Below are 14048 nucleotides of genomic sequence, written 5' to 3' on the forward strand. Positions count from 1 at the left end.
CTCACATTTTTGTAAATATTTGAGTATATCTTTTCATGGGACAACACTGAAGAACTGAAACTTTGCTACAATGTAAAGTAGTGAGTGTACAGCTTGTATAACAGTGTAAATTTGCTGTCCCCTCAAAATAACTCAACACACAGCCATTAATGTCTAAACCGCTGGCAACAAAAGTGAGTACACCCCAAAGTGAAAATGTCCAAATTGGGCCCAAAGTGTCAATATTTTGTGTGGCCACCATCATTTTCCCGCACTGCCTTAACCCTCTTGGGCATGGAGTTCATCAGAGCTTCACAGGTTGCCACTGGAGTCCTCTTCCACTCACGGACGACATCACAGAGCTGGTGGATGTTAGAAACCTTGCACTCCTCCACCTTCCGTTTGAGGATGGCCCACAAATGCTCAATAGGGTTTAGGTCTGGAGGCATGCTTGGCCAGTCCATTACCTTTATCCTCAGCTTCTTTAGCAAGACAGTGGTCGTCTTGGAGGTGCGTTTGGGGTCGTTATCATGTTGGAATACTGCCCTGCGGCCCAGTCTCCGAAAGGAGGGGATCATGCTCTGCTTCAGTATGTCACAGTACATGTTGGCATTCATGGTTCCCTCAATGAACTGTAGCTCCCCAGTGCCGGCAGCACTCATGCAGCCCCAGACCATGACACTCCCACCACCATGCTTGACTGTAGGCAAGACACACTTGTCTTTGTACTCCTCACCTGGTTGCCGCCACACACGCTTGACACCATCTGAACCAAATAAGTTTATCTTGGTCTCATCAGACCACAGGACATGGTTCCAGTAATCCATGTTCTTAGTCTGCTTGTCTTCAGCAAACTGTTTGCGGGCTTTCTTGTGCATCATCTTTAGAAGAGGCTTCCTTCTGGGACGACAGCCATGCAGACCAACTTGATGCAGTGTACGGCGTATGGTCTGAGCATTGACAGGCTGACCCCCCACCCCTTCAACCTCTGCCGCAATGCTGGTAGCACTCATACGTCTATTTCCCAAAGACAACCTCTGGATATGACGCTGAGCACATGCACTCAACTTCTTTGGTCGACCATGGCGAGGCCTGTTCTGAATGGAACCTGTCCAGTTAAACCGCTGTATGGTCTTGGCCACCGTGCTGCAGCTCAGTTTCAGGGTCGTGGCAATCTTCTTATAGCCCAGGCCATCTTTATGTAGAGCAACAATTCTTTTTTTCAGATCCTCAGAGAGTTCTTTGCCATAAGGTGCCATGTTCAACTTCCAATGACTAGTCAGTATGAGGGAGTGTGAGAGCGATGACACCAAATTTAACACACCTGCTCCCCATTCACACCTGAGACCTTGTAACACTAACGAGTCACATGACACCGGGGAGGGAAAATGGCTAATTGGGCCCAATTTGGACATTTTCACTTAGGGGTGTACTCACTTTTGTTGCTAGCGGTTTAGGCATTAATGGCTGTGTGTTGAGTTATTCTGAGGGGACAGCAAATTTACACTGTGAAACAAGCTGTACACTCACTACCTTGCATTGTAGCAAAGTGTAATTTCCTCAGTGTTGTCAAATGAAAAGATATTCTCAAATATTTACAAAAATGTGAGGGGTGTACTCACTTTTGTGATATACTGTATATATATATATATATTCACAGTTGAAGTATGAAGTTTACATACAACTTATCCAAATAAATTTAAACTCAGTTCTTCACAATTCCTGACATTTAATCCTAGTAAAAATTCCCTGTCTTAGGTCAGTTAGGATCACCACTTTATTTTAAGAATGTGAAATGTCAGAATAATAGTAGAGAGAATAATTTATTTCAGCTTGTATTTCACATTCCCAGTGGGTCAGAAGTTTACGTACACTCAATTACTATTTGCTAGCATTGCCTTTAAATTGTTTAACTTGGGTCAAACGTTTCGGGTAGCCTTCCACAAGCTTCAAGTTGGGTGAATTTTGGCCCATTCCTCCCGACAGAGCTGGTGTAACTGAGTCAGGTTTGTAGGCCTCCTTGCTCACACACGCTTTTTCAGTTCTGTCCACAAATTTTCTATAGGATTGAGGTCAGGGCTTTGTGATGGCTCCAATACCTTGACTTTGTTGTCCTTAAAATTAAGCCATTTTGCTACAACTTTGGAAGTATGCTTGTGGGTCATTGTTCATTTGGAAGACCCATTTGTGACCCAGTTTTAACTTCCTGACTGATGTCTTGAGATGTTGCTTCAATATATCCACATAATTTTCCTGCCTCATGATGACATCTATTTTTTGAAGTACCACAGTCCCTCCGGCAGCAAAGCACCCCCACAACATGATGCTGCCACCCCCGTGCTTCACAGTTGGGATGGTGTTCTTCGGCTTGCAAGCCTCCCCCTTTTTCCTCCAAACTGTTTCTGTGTGTGTCTAGGTTGTTTGCATGTATATATATGTGTGTGTATGTATATGTGTGTGTGTGTATATATATATATATATATATATATATGTGTGTGTGTATGTATATGTGTGTGTATATATATATATATATATATATATATATATATATATATACATATATACACACACACACACACACACACATAGACACACACAGAAACACATAGACACACACACACAAACAAAAGGAGAGAATGTAGACAATAGTTGAGATATTAATCAAACAACACATCAAGTCACATAGAGACACAATACAGCACAACAATCAGAAAAGCCACAAAACTGTGATTGGTGTGTGGATGGTTGGTTGGTTGGTGGATTGGTGAGCTCACCGTTCTTGTCCATGGAGTGGGGCTCGGAATGCTTTTTGCCAATATCGGCGAAGGAGCGTACGATGGGGATGCGGTTGGCCAGCTTCTTGTGGTTCTGGTGGTGGTGCTGCTTCAGGAGCGCCTCACGGATCCTCCTCCTCACGTCCTCCCCCACCCCGGCCGACACCTCATGCTGGTCCAGGACCATATCTGAGAGAACACACATATAGATTGGTTAGGGGTTTGCGTGCCTTGCTCAAGGGCAAAACGGCAGTAATTAGCACCTGACATTCTAACTCCGGTAACTCTCCAGTTGCAGACTCACTCCCGCCAGATTTTCCCTGTCGACACTCGGATTTGAACCGGCAACCTTCTGGCCACCCTCCACTCCAGCACCACTCTACGTACCGGCGATCTCCTCCAGTGAGTTGGCCCTCATGTCCAGCAGCACGGTGCCGTTGAGGATGCAGCTCCTCAGCTCAAACAGGCTATGAAGAGACAGGGTGGCCACGTAGGGCTTGCTCCAACGCTCGCCTCCATCCTCCACGTCCTCCTCAAACTTCAGCCACCTACACACACGCAGACACACAGAGATGCACAAGCAGAAAAACGGACACCTGATTGGCTGTGGAGCTGGAGCGGGTGGTGCGATTGGTTACCTGGCGGTCTCCTTCCACTCTGCATCCTCGCCCTCTCTCAGGCAGATCTCATCCAGCTCAGTGAAGAGGGCATGAGGTATGTGCTCCTCATCACCATCCTCTGTCCCCAGAAGGAACTGCACCCTCTGGGCAGGAGTGTCTGCTGTAGAGGGGTAGAGGAGGCAAAGGAGAGAGTTGGGGGTGTGGAGAGGGAGGAAGAAAGGGAGAAGATGAGAAAGAGAGAAAGGGGGGTGAGAGAAAGAAAAAAAACTTTTTCCCAAACACAGTGTGTCTAAACTCTGGTGTCCAAACACCCAGCATGCCCTAGACAGTCTGTCTGAGGACCAACTAGGTTCACCTAGCCACATAGTAATATACACAGGCACAAACGACCTGAGAACAAAGCAGGAAAGGGTGGCCACAGCACTGACGGGAGTGATTGAAAAAGCTTCTTCTACTTTCCCCAATGCACAAGTGGTTATCTCCACCCTGCTACCACAAAAAGACTTCCCTGCTACAATACAGCGGGTAAATGCAAGCATGTCCCGTGACTGTGCCTCAAAACCAAATGTTTTCCTGGCCCACCACTCCACCCTGGACTTGAACAGCCTCTATGACCAGGTCCACTTATACAAGGCAGCAGTGCCCGCCTTCACCCGGGCTCTAAAGGACATCGCTCTCAAACGCAGCCCCAACACTTCACACAGGAGCAACTGATCAATAGACACCCCGCCCAGACCAGCGAGACACTCTCCCAGACCTCCGGAACATTTTACATTTGGCTAGAAATTCAAAAGGAAATGAGCTTAGAAACATTTCCTCCTGTGTGCTACCTATATCCCCCCACTAAAATTCCCATACTTTAATGAAGACAGCTTCTCCATCCTGGAGGGGGAAATCAATCATTTCCAGACTCAGGGACTAGTCCGTGGTGACCTAAATGCCAGAACCGGACAAGAACCTGACACCCTCAGCACACAGGGGGACAAACACCTGCCTGGAGGTGACCGCAATCCCTCCCCCATATGCCCCCCTAGGCCCACTATGACAACATAACCAACAAAAACGGGTCACAACTCCTATAGCTCTGTCGCACGCTAGGTATGCACATAGTGAATGGTAGGCTTCAAGGGGACTCCTATGGTAGGTACAACTATAGCTCATCTCTTGGCACTAGTACTGTAGACTACTTTATCACTGACCTCAACCCAGAGTCTCTCAGAGCGTTCACAGTCAGCCCACTGACACCCCTATCAGACCACAGCAAAGTCACAGTCTACTTAAACAGAGCAATACTCAATCATGAGGCATCAAAGCCGAAGGAACTGAGTAATATTAAGAAATGCTATAGATGGAAGGAATGTAGTTTGGAAACATACCAAAAACATATTAGGCAACAACAAATTCAATCCCTTTTAGAAAACTTCCTGGACAAAACGTTCCACTGTAATAGTGAAGGTGTAAACTTGGCAGTAGAACATCTCAACACTATATTTGACCTCTCAGCTTCCCTATTAAATCTAAAAATCTCAAATAGAAAACCGAAGAAAATGAACAACAATGACAAATGTTTTGATGAAGAATGCAAAAATCTAAGAAAGACATTGAGAAACCTGTCCAACCAAAAACATAGACACGGAAAACCTGAGTCTACACCTTCACTGTGGTGAATCACTAAAACAATGCAGAAATACACTACGGGAAAAAGAACAGCATGTCAGAAATCGGCTCAATGTAATTGAAGAATCCATAGATTCTAACCACTTCTGGGAAAATTGGAAAACACTAAACAAACAACAACACGAAGAATCATCCACCCAAAATTGAGATGTATGGGTAAACCACTTCTTCAATTCTTTTGACTCTATAACAAAGACCAAACAGCAAAAACATATACATAATCAAATACAAATCTTAGAATCAACTATTAAAGACTACCAGAACGCACTGAATTCTCCAATTACCTTGAATGAACTACAGGACAAAATAAAAACCCTCCAACCCAAAAAGGCATGTGGTGTTGATGGTATCCTCAATGAAATGATCAAATATACAGACAACAAATTCCAATTGGCTATACTAAAACTCTTTAACATCATCCTTAGCTCTGGCATCTTCCCCAATATTTGGAACCAAGGACTGATCACCCCATTCCACAAAAGTGGAGACAGATTTGACCCAAATAACTACCGAGGGATATGCGTCAACAGCAACCTTGGGAAAATCCTCTGCATTATCATTAACAGCAGACTCGTACATTTCCTCAATGAAAACAATGTACTGAGCAAATGTCAAATGGGCTTTTTACTCAATTATCGTACGACAGACCATGTATTCACCCTGCACACCCTGATTGACACCCTGATTGACAAACAAACAAACAAACAAACAAACAAACAAACAAACATATATATATCAAGAAATTTGGCGAGGGCACTAGAAAAGTCTGCAGCACCCAGCCTCACCCTACCAGAATCTGAAGTCAAATGTCTACTGTTTGCTGAAGATCTGGTGCTTCTGTCACCAACTAAGGAGGGCCTACACAGCAGCACTTTCTGCACAGATTATGCCAGACCTGGGCCCTGACAGTAAATCTCAGTAAGACCAAAATATTTTTTATTTTTTTATTTAACCAGGTAGGCCAGTTGAGAACAAGTTCTCATTTACAACGCGACCTGGCCAAGATAAAGCAAAGCAGTGCGACAAAAAACAACACGAGTTACACATGGGATAAACAAAAGTGCAGTCAATAACACAATAGAAAAATCTATATGCACTGTGTGCAAATGGAGTAAGGAGGTAAGGTAATAAATAGGCCATAGTAGAAAAGTAATTACAGTTTAGCAAATTAACACTGGAGTGATAGATGTGCAGATGATGATGTCCAAGTAGAAATACTGGTGTGCAAAAGAGCAAAAAGTAAACAATATGGGGATGGGGTAGGTAGTTGGGTGGGCTATTCACGGATGGGCTATGTACAACTGTTGCGATCGGTAAGCTGATGCTTAAATTTAGTGAGGGAGATATAAGTCTCCAACTTCAGCGATTTTTGCAATTCGTTCCAGTCATTGGCAGCAGAGAACTGGAAGGAAAGGTGGCCAAAGTGGGTGTTGGCTTTGGGGATGACCAGTGAGACATACCTGCTGGAGCGCGTGCTACGGGTGGGTGTTGTTATCGTGACCAGTGAGCTGAGATAAGGTGGTGCTTTACCTAGCAGAGACTTATAGATGACCTGGAGCCAGTGGGTCTGGCAACAAATATGTAGCGAGGGCCAGCCAACGAGAGCGTACAGGTCGCAGTGGTGGGTAGTATTTGGGGCTTTGGTGACAAAATGGATGGCACTGTGATAGACTGCATCCAGTTTGCTGAGTAGAGTGTTGGAGGCAATTTTGTAAATGACATCGCCGAAGTCGAGGATCAGTAGGATAGTCAGATTTACGAGGGTATGTTTGGCAGCGTGAGTGAAGGAGGCTTTGTTGTGAAATAGGAAGCTGATTCTAGATTTTACTTTGGATTGGAGATGTTTAATATGAGTCTGGAAGGAGAGTTTACAGTCTAGCCAGACACCTAGGTATTTGTAGTCAGAACCTTCCAGACTAGTGATGCTAGTCGGGCGGGCGGGTGTGGGCAGCAATCGGTTGAAAAGCATCCATTTAGTTTTACTTGCATTTAAGAGCAGTTGGAGGCCATGGAAGGAGTGTTTTATGGCATTGAAGCTCATTTGGAGGTTTGTTAACACAGTGTCCAAAGAAGGGCCACAAGTATACAGAATGGTGTTGTCTGCGTAGAGGTGGATCAGGGAATCACCCATAGCAAGAGCGACATCATTAATATATACAGAGAAAAGAGTCAGCCTGAGAATTGAACCCTGTGGCACCCCAATAGAGACTGACAGAGGTCTGGACAACAGGCCCTCCGATTTGACACACTGAACCCTATCTGAGAAGTAGTTGGTGAACCAGGCGAGGCAGTAATTTGAGAAACCAAGGCTGTGTAGTCGGCCGATAAGAATACGGTGATTGACTGAGTCGAAAGCCTTGGCCAGGTCGATGAATACGGCTGCACAGTATTGTGTTTTATCGATGGCGGTTATGATATCATTTAGTACCTTGAGCGTGGCTGAGGTGTACCCGTCTCAGCTCAGAAACCGGATTGCATAGTGGAGAAGGTACGGTGGGATTCAAAATGGTCAGTGACCTGTTTGTTAACCTGGCTTTTGAAGACTTCAGAAAGGCAGGGCAGGATGGATATAGGTCTATAACAGTTTGGGTCTAGAGTGTCTCCCCCTTTGAAGAGGGGGATGGCCACGGCAGCTTTCCAATCTTTAGGAATCTCAGATGATATGAAAGAGACATTGAACAGACTAGTAATAGGGGTTGCAACAATGGCGGCAGATCATTTTAGAAAGAGAGAATGTTGGTCCAGATTGTCTAGCCCAGCTGATTTGTACGGGTCCAGGTTTTGCAGCTTTTTCAGAACATCTGCTATCTGGATTTGGGTGAAGGAGAAGCTGGGGAGGCTCGGGCAAGTAGCTGCGGGGGGTGCGGAGCTGTTGGCCGGGGTTGGGGTAGCCAGGAGGAAAGCATGGCCAGCCGTAGAGAAATGCTTGTTGAAATTCTCGATTATCGTGGATTTATCGGTGGTGACAGTGTTTCCTAGCCTCAGTGCAGTGGGCAGCTGGGAGGAGGTGCTCTTATTCTCCATGGGCGTTACAGTGTCCCAAATCTTTTTGGAGTTAGAGCTACAGGATGAAAATTCCTGTTTGAAAAAGCTAGCCTTTGCTTTCCTAACTGACTGTTTGTATTGGTTCCTGACTTCCCTGAAAGTTGCATATCTCAGGGACTATACTAAAATAATAGTGTTCAAAAAAGGTCCAGTCACCAGGACCACAAATACAAATTCAATCTAGACACCCTTGCCCTAGAGCAAACAAAAAACGATACATACCTTGGGCTAAACATCAGTGCCACAGGTAACTTCCACAAAACTGTGAACGATCTGAGAGACAAGGCAAGAAGGGCATTCTATGCCATCAAAAGGAACATAACATTCGACATACCAATTAGGATCTGGTTAAAAATACTTGAATCAGGTATAGAACCCATTGCCCTTCATGGTTGTGTAGTCTGGGGTCCGCTCACCAACCATGAATTCACAAAATGGGACAAACACCAAATTGAGAGACTGCATGCAGAATTCTGCAAAAAAATATCCTCTTTGTACAACGTAGAACACCAAATAATGCATGTGGAGCAGAATTAGGCCGATACCCGCTAATTATCAAAATCCAGAAAAGAGACGTTAAATTCTACAACTACCTAAAAGGAAGCGATTCCCAAACCTTCCATGACAAAGCCATCACCTGCAGAGAAATTAACCTGGAGAAGAGTCCCCTAAGCAAGCTGGTCCTGGGCCTCGATTCACAAACACAAACACACCCCACAGAGACCCAGAACAGCAACACAATTAGACCCAACCAAATAATGAGAAAACAAAAAGCTAATTACTTGACACATTGGAAAGAATTAACAAAAAAACAGAGCAAGCTAGAATGCTATTTGGCCCTACACAGAGAGTACACAGCGGCAGAATATCTGACCACTGTGACCGACCCAAAATTAAGGAAAGCTTTGACTATGTACAGACTCAGTCAGCATAGCCTTGCCATTGAGAAAGGCTGCCGTAGGCAGACATGGCCCTCAAGAGAAGACAGGCTATGTGCTCACTGCCCACAAAATGAGGTGGAAACTGAGCTGCACTTCCTAACCTCTTGCCCAATGTATGACCATATTAGAGAGACATATTTCCCTCAGATTACACAGATCCACAAAGAATTCGAAAACAAATCCAATTTTGATAAACTCCCATATCTACTGGGTGAAATTCCACAGTGTGCCATCACAGCAGCAAGATTTGTGACCTGTTGCCACGAGAAAAGGGCAACCAGTGAAGAACAAACACCATTGTAAATACAACCCATATTTATACTTATTATTTTATCTTGTGTCCTTTAACCATTTGTACATTGTTAAAACACTGTATATATATAATATGACATTTGTAATGTCTTTATTGTTTTGAAACTTCAGTATGTGTAATGTTTACTGTTAATTTTTATTGTTTATTTCACTTTATATATTATCTACCTCACTTGCTTTGGCAATGTTAACACATGTTTCCCATGCCAATAAAGGCCTTGAATTGAATTGAGGGAGAGAGAGAGAGAGAGACAGATAGACAGAGAGAGAGCATGGTGAGAGAGAGAGAGAGAGAGAGAGAGAGAGCGAGAGAGAGAGCGAGAGAGAGAGAGAGACAGATAGAGAGCATGGTGAGAGAGAGAGCGAGAGAGAGAGAGAGAGAGAGAGAGAGAGAGAGAGAGAGACAGACATATAGAGAGACAGAGACAGATAGACAGAGAGACAGCATGGTGAGAGAGAGAGAGAGAGAGAGAGAGAGACAGATAGACAGAGAGAGAGCATGGTGAGAGAGAGAGAGAGAGAGAGAGAGAGAGAGACAGAGACAGAGACAGAGAGTGAAAGAAAGAAAGAAAGAGAGAAAGAAAGAAAGAAAGAAAGAAAGAAAGAAGAGAGGGATAAAAAAAAGGTGAGAGAAAGAGAGTGAGAAGAGGTGTGAAGAGACGTCAATCAATGTGCCAGTCTGTTCTGCACTCTTGCCAACGGTCTGGCCTCATGGCAATCTCAACTTTCACTATGCAGACAGATTTTGTACGGGGTCACTGATTTAGTTTGAGAAGTTCATGAGCTAGCAACTATTCGCCAGGACAGACAAATAGCGGTTGCTTAGCAACTTGAGAATAAAATGATCTGTGGTACAAAAAAAGTGATAGAATTCCAATATTTGCATAACCCAATATTTGCATAACCCATTACGTTATTGAATCAAGATCACAACTTCTGTTCTCTTTTGGCTCATTAATGATAGTTGGCAAGAGCACAAAGAGATCTGAGACCTGGCTAGTGTCAATGACAGAGAAACAAGAACAAATGACAAGTCACACATTTTCACAGGGAACATTTTGTCAGTACACTCCCCCTATTGACTTACAATACACTCTTAGAAAAAAAATAAAAACTTTGAAGAACACTTGTTGGTTGCAGGTAGAACCCTTTTGGTTTCAAATAGAACCAGTTTGGGTTCCATGTAGAACCCTTTCCACAGAGTGTTCTGCATGGAACCCAAAAAGGTTCTACATGGAAATCAAAACGGGTTTTCCTATGTGAACAGCTGAAGAACCCTTTTGGAACCCTTTTTTTCAAAGTGTGGGTTTTGGTCACATTTTCACAGGGAACCTTCTTTGCAGCACTCCCCCCCCATAAACTTACTGTGGGAGGGTGATTCTCTGCCATCGCCGTCCACCCCAGATTCCCTCTCTTTGGATCTCTTCCTGCTGTTTTTGTTGTGGCTGCCATGGTGACGGTGACGTCGGTGGGACTTCCTCCCCAGGGGAACGTGGACCCCGATGTAAAGGGTCCGGTGGCCTGAGGACACGATGAAAACGTGGCATCAAAGTACAATTACTATAACCCCAGAAATGTAGGGCCTACAACCACAGGGAGTAATTCGTGCATTTACAAAAATGTACTTTTTAAATGTGATGCATTCATTAAAACGCAAGGTCCTGATGGAGAAAAAAAATCACTTGGGCCAGATTCATACAAAACAAATGTCAATTTGGTGTCAGCTGGAAATGAAATACTCAAGCACTGTAATGATCCCTCCCTCCCTCCCTCCCTCCCTCCCTCCCTCCCAGGGTGAGCATAATCTATGCTGACTCCAATGCTGAGCTAGGACAGCCAAAATGTCCTGCCCTATAGGTCTCAAACCAGCTGTGGGAGAGCCAGGGTACACAAGGTGACATGGACAAGACCCTGGCCACTCATATCTCTGTCCCCACCTCCAGGCCTGCTTTAACAGCACTACTCAGTGTAAGTACTGTTAAACAAAAACAACCATTCCCAGAAACTAAGGCAGTAAGTCAAGGACAGGATGATTCTAGCAATATGTCTCCCTGAAACGTCATGTGTGACAGCCTTAGCGTGTGGCCTGTTACAGTCACAACAACCACAACATGCATCTCTGAGTCAGCCGGCAACACACTGACATCAACTAAACATCCAACATGGTATATCACATTACAATAGAGTATATCTCTCTTTGAATGTGTCGTAGAGACTATTTTGAAAGACAATAGGGCAGCCTAGGACATGCCTGGTTGAAACACTGAGGACCCGGAGGACCTTGGCTGCAGCTTACAGTCTGTGAGTCCATTTTTCTATAAAATGATCACAACATCCCTCAGGCCTGTGAACTTGCTGATGTGATGGAACGTCTGTTCTCTCCCATCCTGCTCTCTGTGGCATGAAAGTGACACACGTATTAAGACATTCATGTGTGGTCTCTGTGTGTGTGTGTGTGTTCCCCGTCTTCACTACAGTGTCCTCTCTCACAAATCCATAGGTTCTCCTTATGGGGTAGCAGGGAATACTACACCAGAGCAAATACAATGTCACAGCGACACAGAGTGTCTGAGAAAGGTCACTGGGTGCATTCCAGTTTTCTTAACCTGCTCCCGGTCCTTGTCTACTTGCGTCCCTCTCCTTCCACCCATAAGTGATATGAAGTCACAGACTATGTAAAAACAGAATAGGGTTAGGTAGAGGTGGAGACAAGGGGAGGAAGCCAGTTTAGACTAAGTGAGATGCATCTCTTAAACTGTTCATGTTGACTCACCTTCCAGCTCCTCCTTCTCAAAGTTGGTGTTGAGCATGGAGCGAGTGCCCCCTCTGTCCAGGACTGCCTCATCATCAGTCCTCTATAGGAGACACAGAGAGAGAGAGAGAGAGAGAGAGAGAGAGACAGAGACAGAGACAGAGACAGAGACAGAGACAGAGACAGAGACAGAGACAGAGACAGAGACAGAGACAGAGACAGAGACAGAGACAGAGACAGAGACAGACAGAGACAGAGAGAGAGAGAGAGAGAGAGAGAGAGAAAGAAAGAAAGAGAGTGAGCGAGAGGGGTGAGAGGGAGAGATAAAGAGAGAGGGGAGAGAGAGAGAGAGAGAGAGAGAGAGAGGGAGAGAGAGAGAGAGGGGTGAGAGAGAGAGATGAAGATAAAGAGAGAAATAGAGAGAGATAAAGAGAGAGAGAGATAAAGAAAGAGAGAGAGATATAAAGATAAAGAGAGAGGGGAGAGAGGGGGGGGAGAGAGAGAGAGAGAGCGAGATGAAGGTGGGCCGAACAGGCCCCCATATTAACATCGACAGGTCTGTAGTGGAGCGGGTCGAGAGCTTCAAGTTCCTTGGTGTCCACATCACCAACGAACTATCATGGTCCAAACGACTTTATACGCACATGTATTTACAGTATGTACAGTATAAAGATAACCATTCCTTTGCACATCAAGAGATTTTCAAGTGAAAAAGCTCAGAGTGCTGTTTTTTTATTGGGCTTAGCACACAGTGGTGAATTTGGCCCAGTGACCATTCAGTACACGGAGCCACATTTGAATTTTAAAAAGCCAAAACTCTTATATAAGAGGCCTCTGGCGTCCTGCCATCCTCCTGCTGCAAGAGGATGAGTCCTTAAATAAACACACAGCAGCTTCATGAGGCTAACTTCATCAGACAGTCACCATGGCAACTAATGTGGCCAATCACAATTTTTATGAATTCACCTTCCCTGACTACCCAGATAGTTTTATTGTTTTAGTCACGTTTTATTTATTTTTAACAAGGATGCTTCCTCATGCGTGTGGTCAGATATATACTGACTCTCACACAGCTGCCGAGAGGAACACTGTTGTTGACCAAAAAGACTGTCCTGATAATGGCTAGGATTGTTGTAGGAGAAATAGGGGTCGAGGGTCTCAGAAGGTGTGTGTGTGTGTGTGAGTGTGTATACACTATTCGCTAGTGAGTGTCCCAAAAATAACATGTTTCTGTCCAGGGGGTTGTAGGCTTAATCTTTGTGCCAAATACCACGAGGTGACATAGGAGGTGCTGGGTGCCAGTGGTAAGCTGGTAAAACATGATGCCGCGTAATGCTAGTTAATTCCCTTTGGTAACCAGCCACACTTCATTCACAATCATCTCTAAGCACAAGTCAATGCTACATTCAAATAATCTCTGGACACGGCTGAGCTTTTCCATATTGCATCATTTGACGATCTAATCAGACTAGATTGTAATCAGCACTTAACGCGATTGGAAAACATAAACAGTGAATCTACAGCACTTTGGTTAGACGGTGTAGAACCATACGACAGCAGTGTATTAGTAATACAACAGACATGGACATGAGCTACAGATAACGGTGGTTGTATTATTCCGATCATGTCGCTTAATTATAGAACTCTTTGATGTGTTCAGGCCTGCAGCTGGTGGAAGCACCTCAGAACCTGACACTGGCACAACCCCACAGCTTCCAAAAGGTACAGTTGAAGTCAGACGTTTACATACACTTAGGTTGGCGTCATTAAAACTCATTTTTCAACCACCCCACAAATTTCTTGTTAAACTGTAGTTTTGGCAAGTTGGTTAGGACATCTACTTTGTGCATGACACAAGTCATTTTTCCAACAATTGTTTACAGACAGATTATTTCACTTATAATTCACTGTATCACAATTCCAGTGGGTCAGAAGTTTACATACACTA

The 14048-nt window shown here is 44.5% G+C and overlaps 1 protein-coding gene across 4 annotated transcripts in view; it reads right to left on the bottom strand.

Moving 5' to 3' along the window:
* LOC110495804 (sodium-driven chloride bicarbonate exchanger) overlaps positions 1 to 14048 on the bottom strand; it is a 46885-nt gene that overhangs the window by 18755 nt on the left and 14082 nt on the right. For 3 of the 4 annotated variants that reach the window (XM_021571242.2, XM_036952253.1, XM_036952254.1), the window contains 5 exons: positions 12122 to 12203; positions 10714 to 10869; positions 3392 to 3533; positions 3141 to 3301; positions 2754 to 2942 (listed from right to left, as the gene is read on the bottom strand). In XM_021571242.2, the coding sequence (XP_021426917.2) occupies positions 2754 to 2942; positions 3141 to 3301; positions 3392 to 3533; positions 10714 to 10869; positions 12122 to 12203 (730 nt within the window). The remainder of the gene's footprint in view (positions 1 to 2753; positions 2943 to 3140; positions 3302 to 3391; positions 3534 to 10713; positions 10870 to 12121; positions 12204 to 14048) is intronic. The other variant, XM_021571244.2, reaches the window with a different exon arrangement.

The sequence above is a fragment of the Oncorhynchus mykiss genome, chromosome 18 (genome assembly GCF_013265735.2).
Source record: "Oncorhynchus mykiss isolate Arlee chromosome 18, USDA_OmykA_1.1, whole genome shotgun sequence".
Lineage (NCBI taxonomy): Eukaryota > Metazoa > Chordata > Actinopteri > Salmoniformes > Salmonidae > Oncorhynchus > Oncorhynchus mykiss.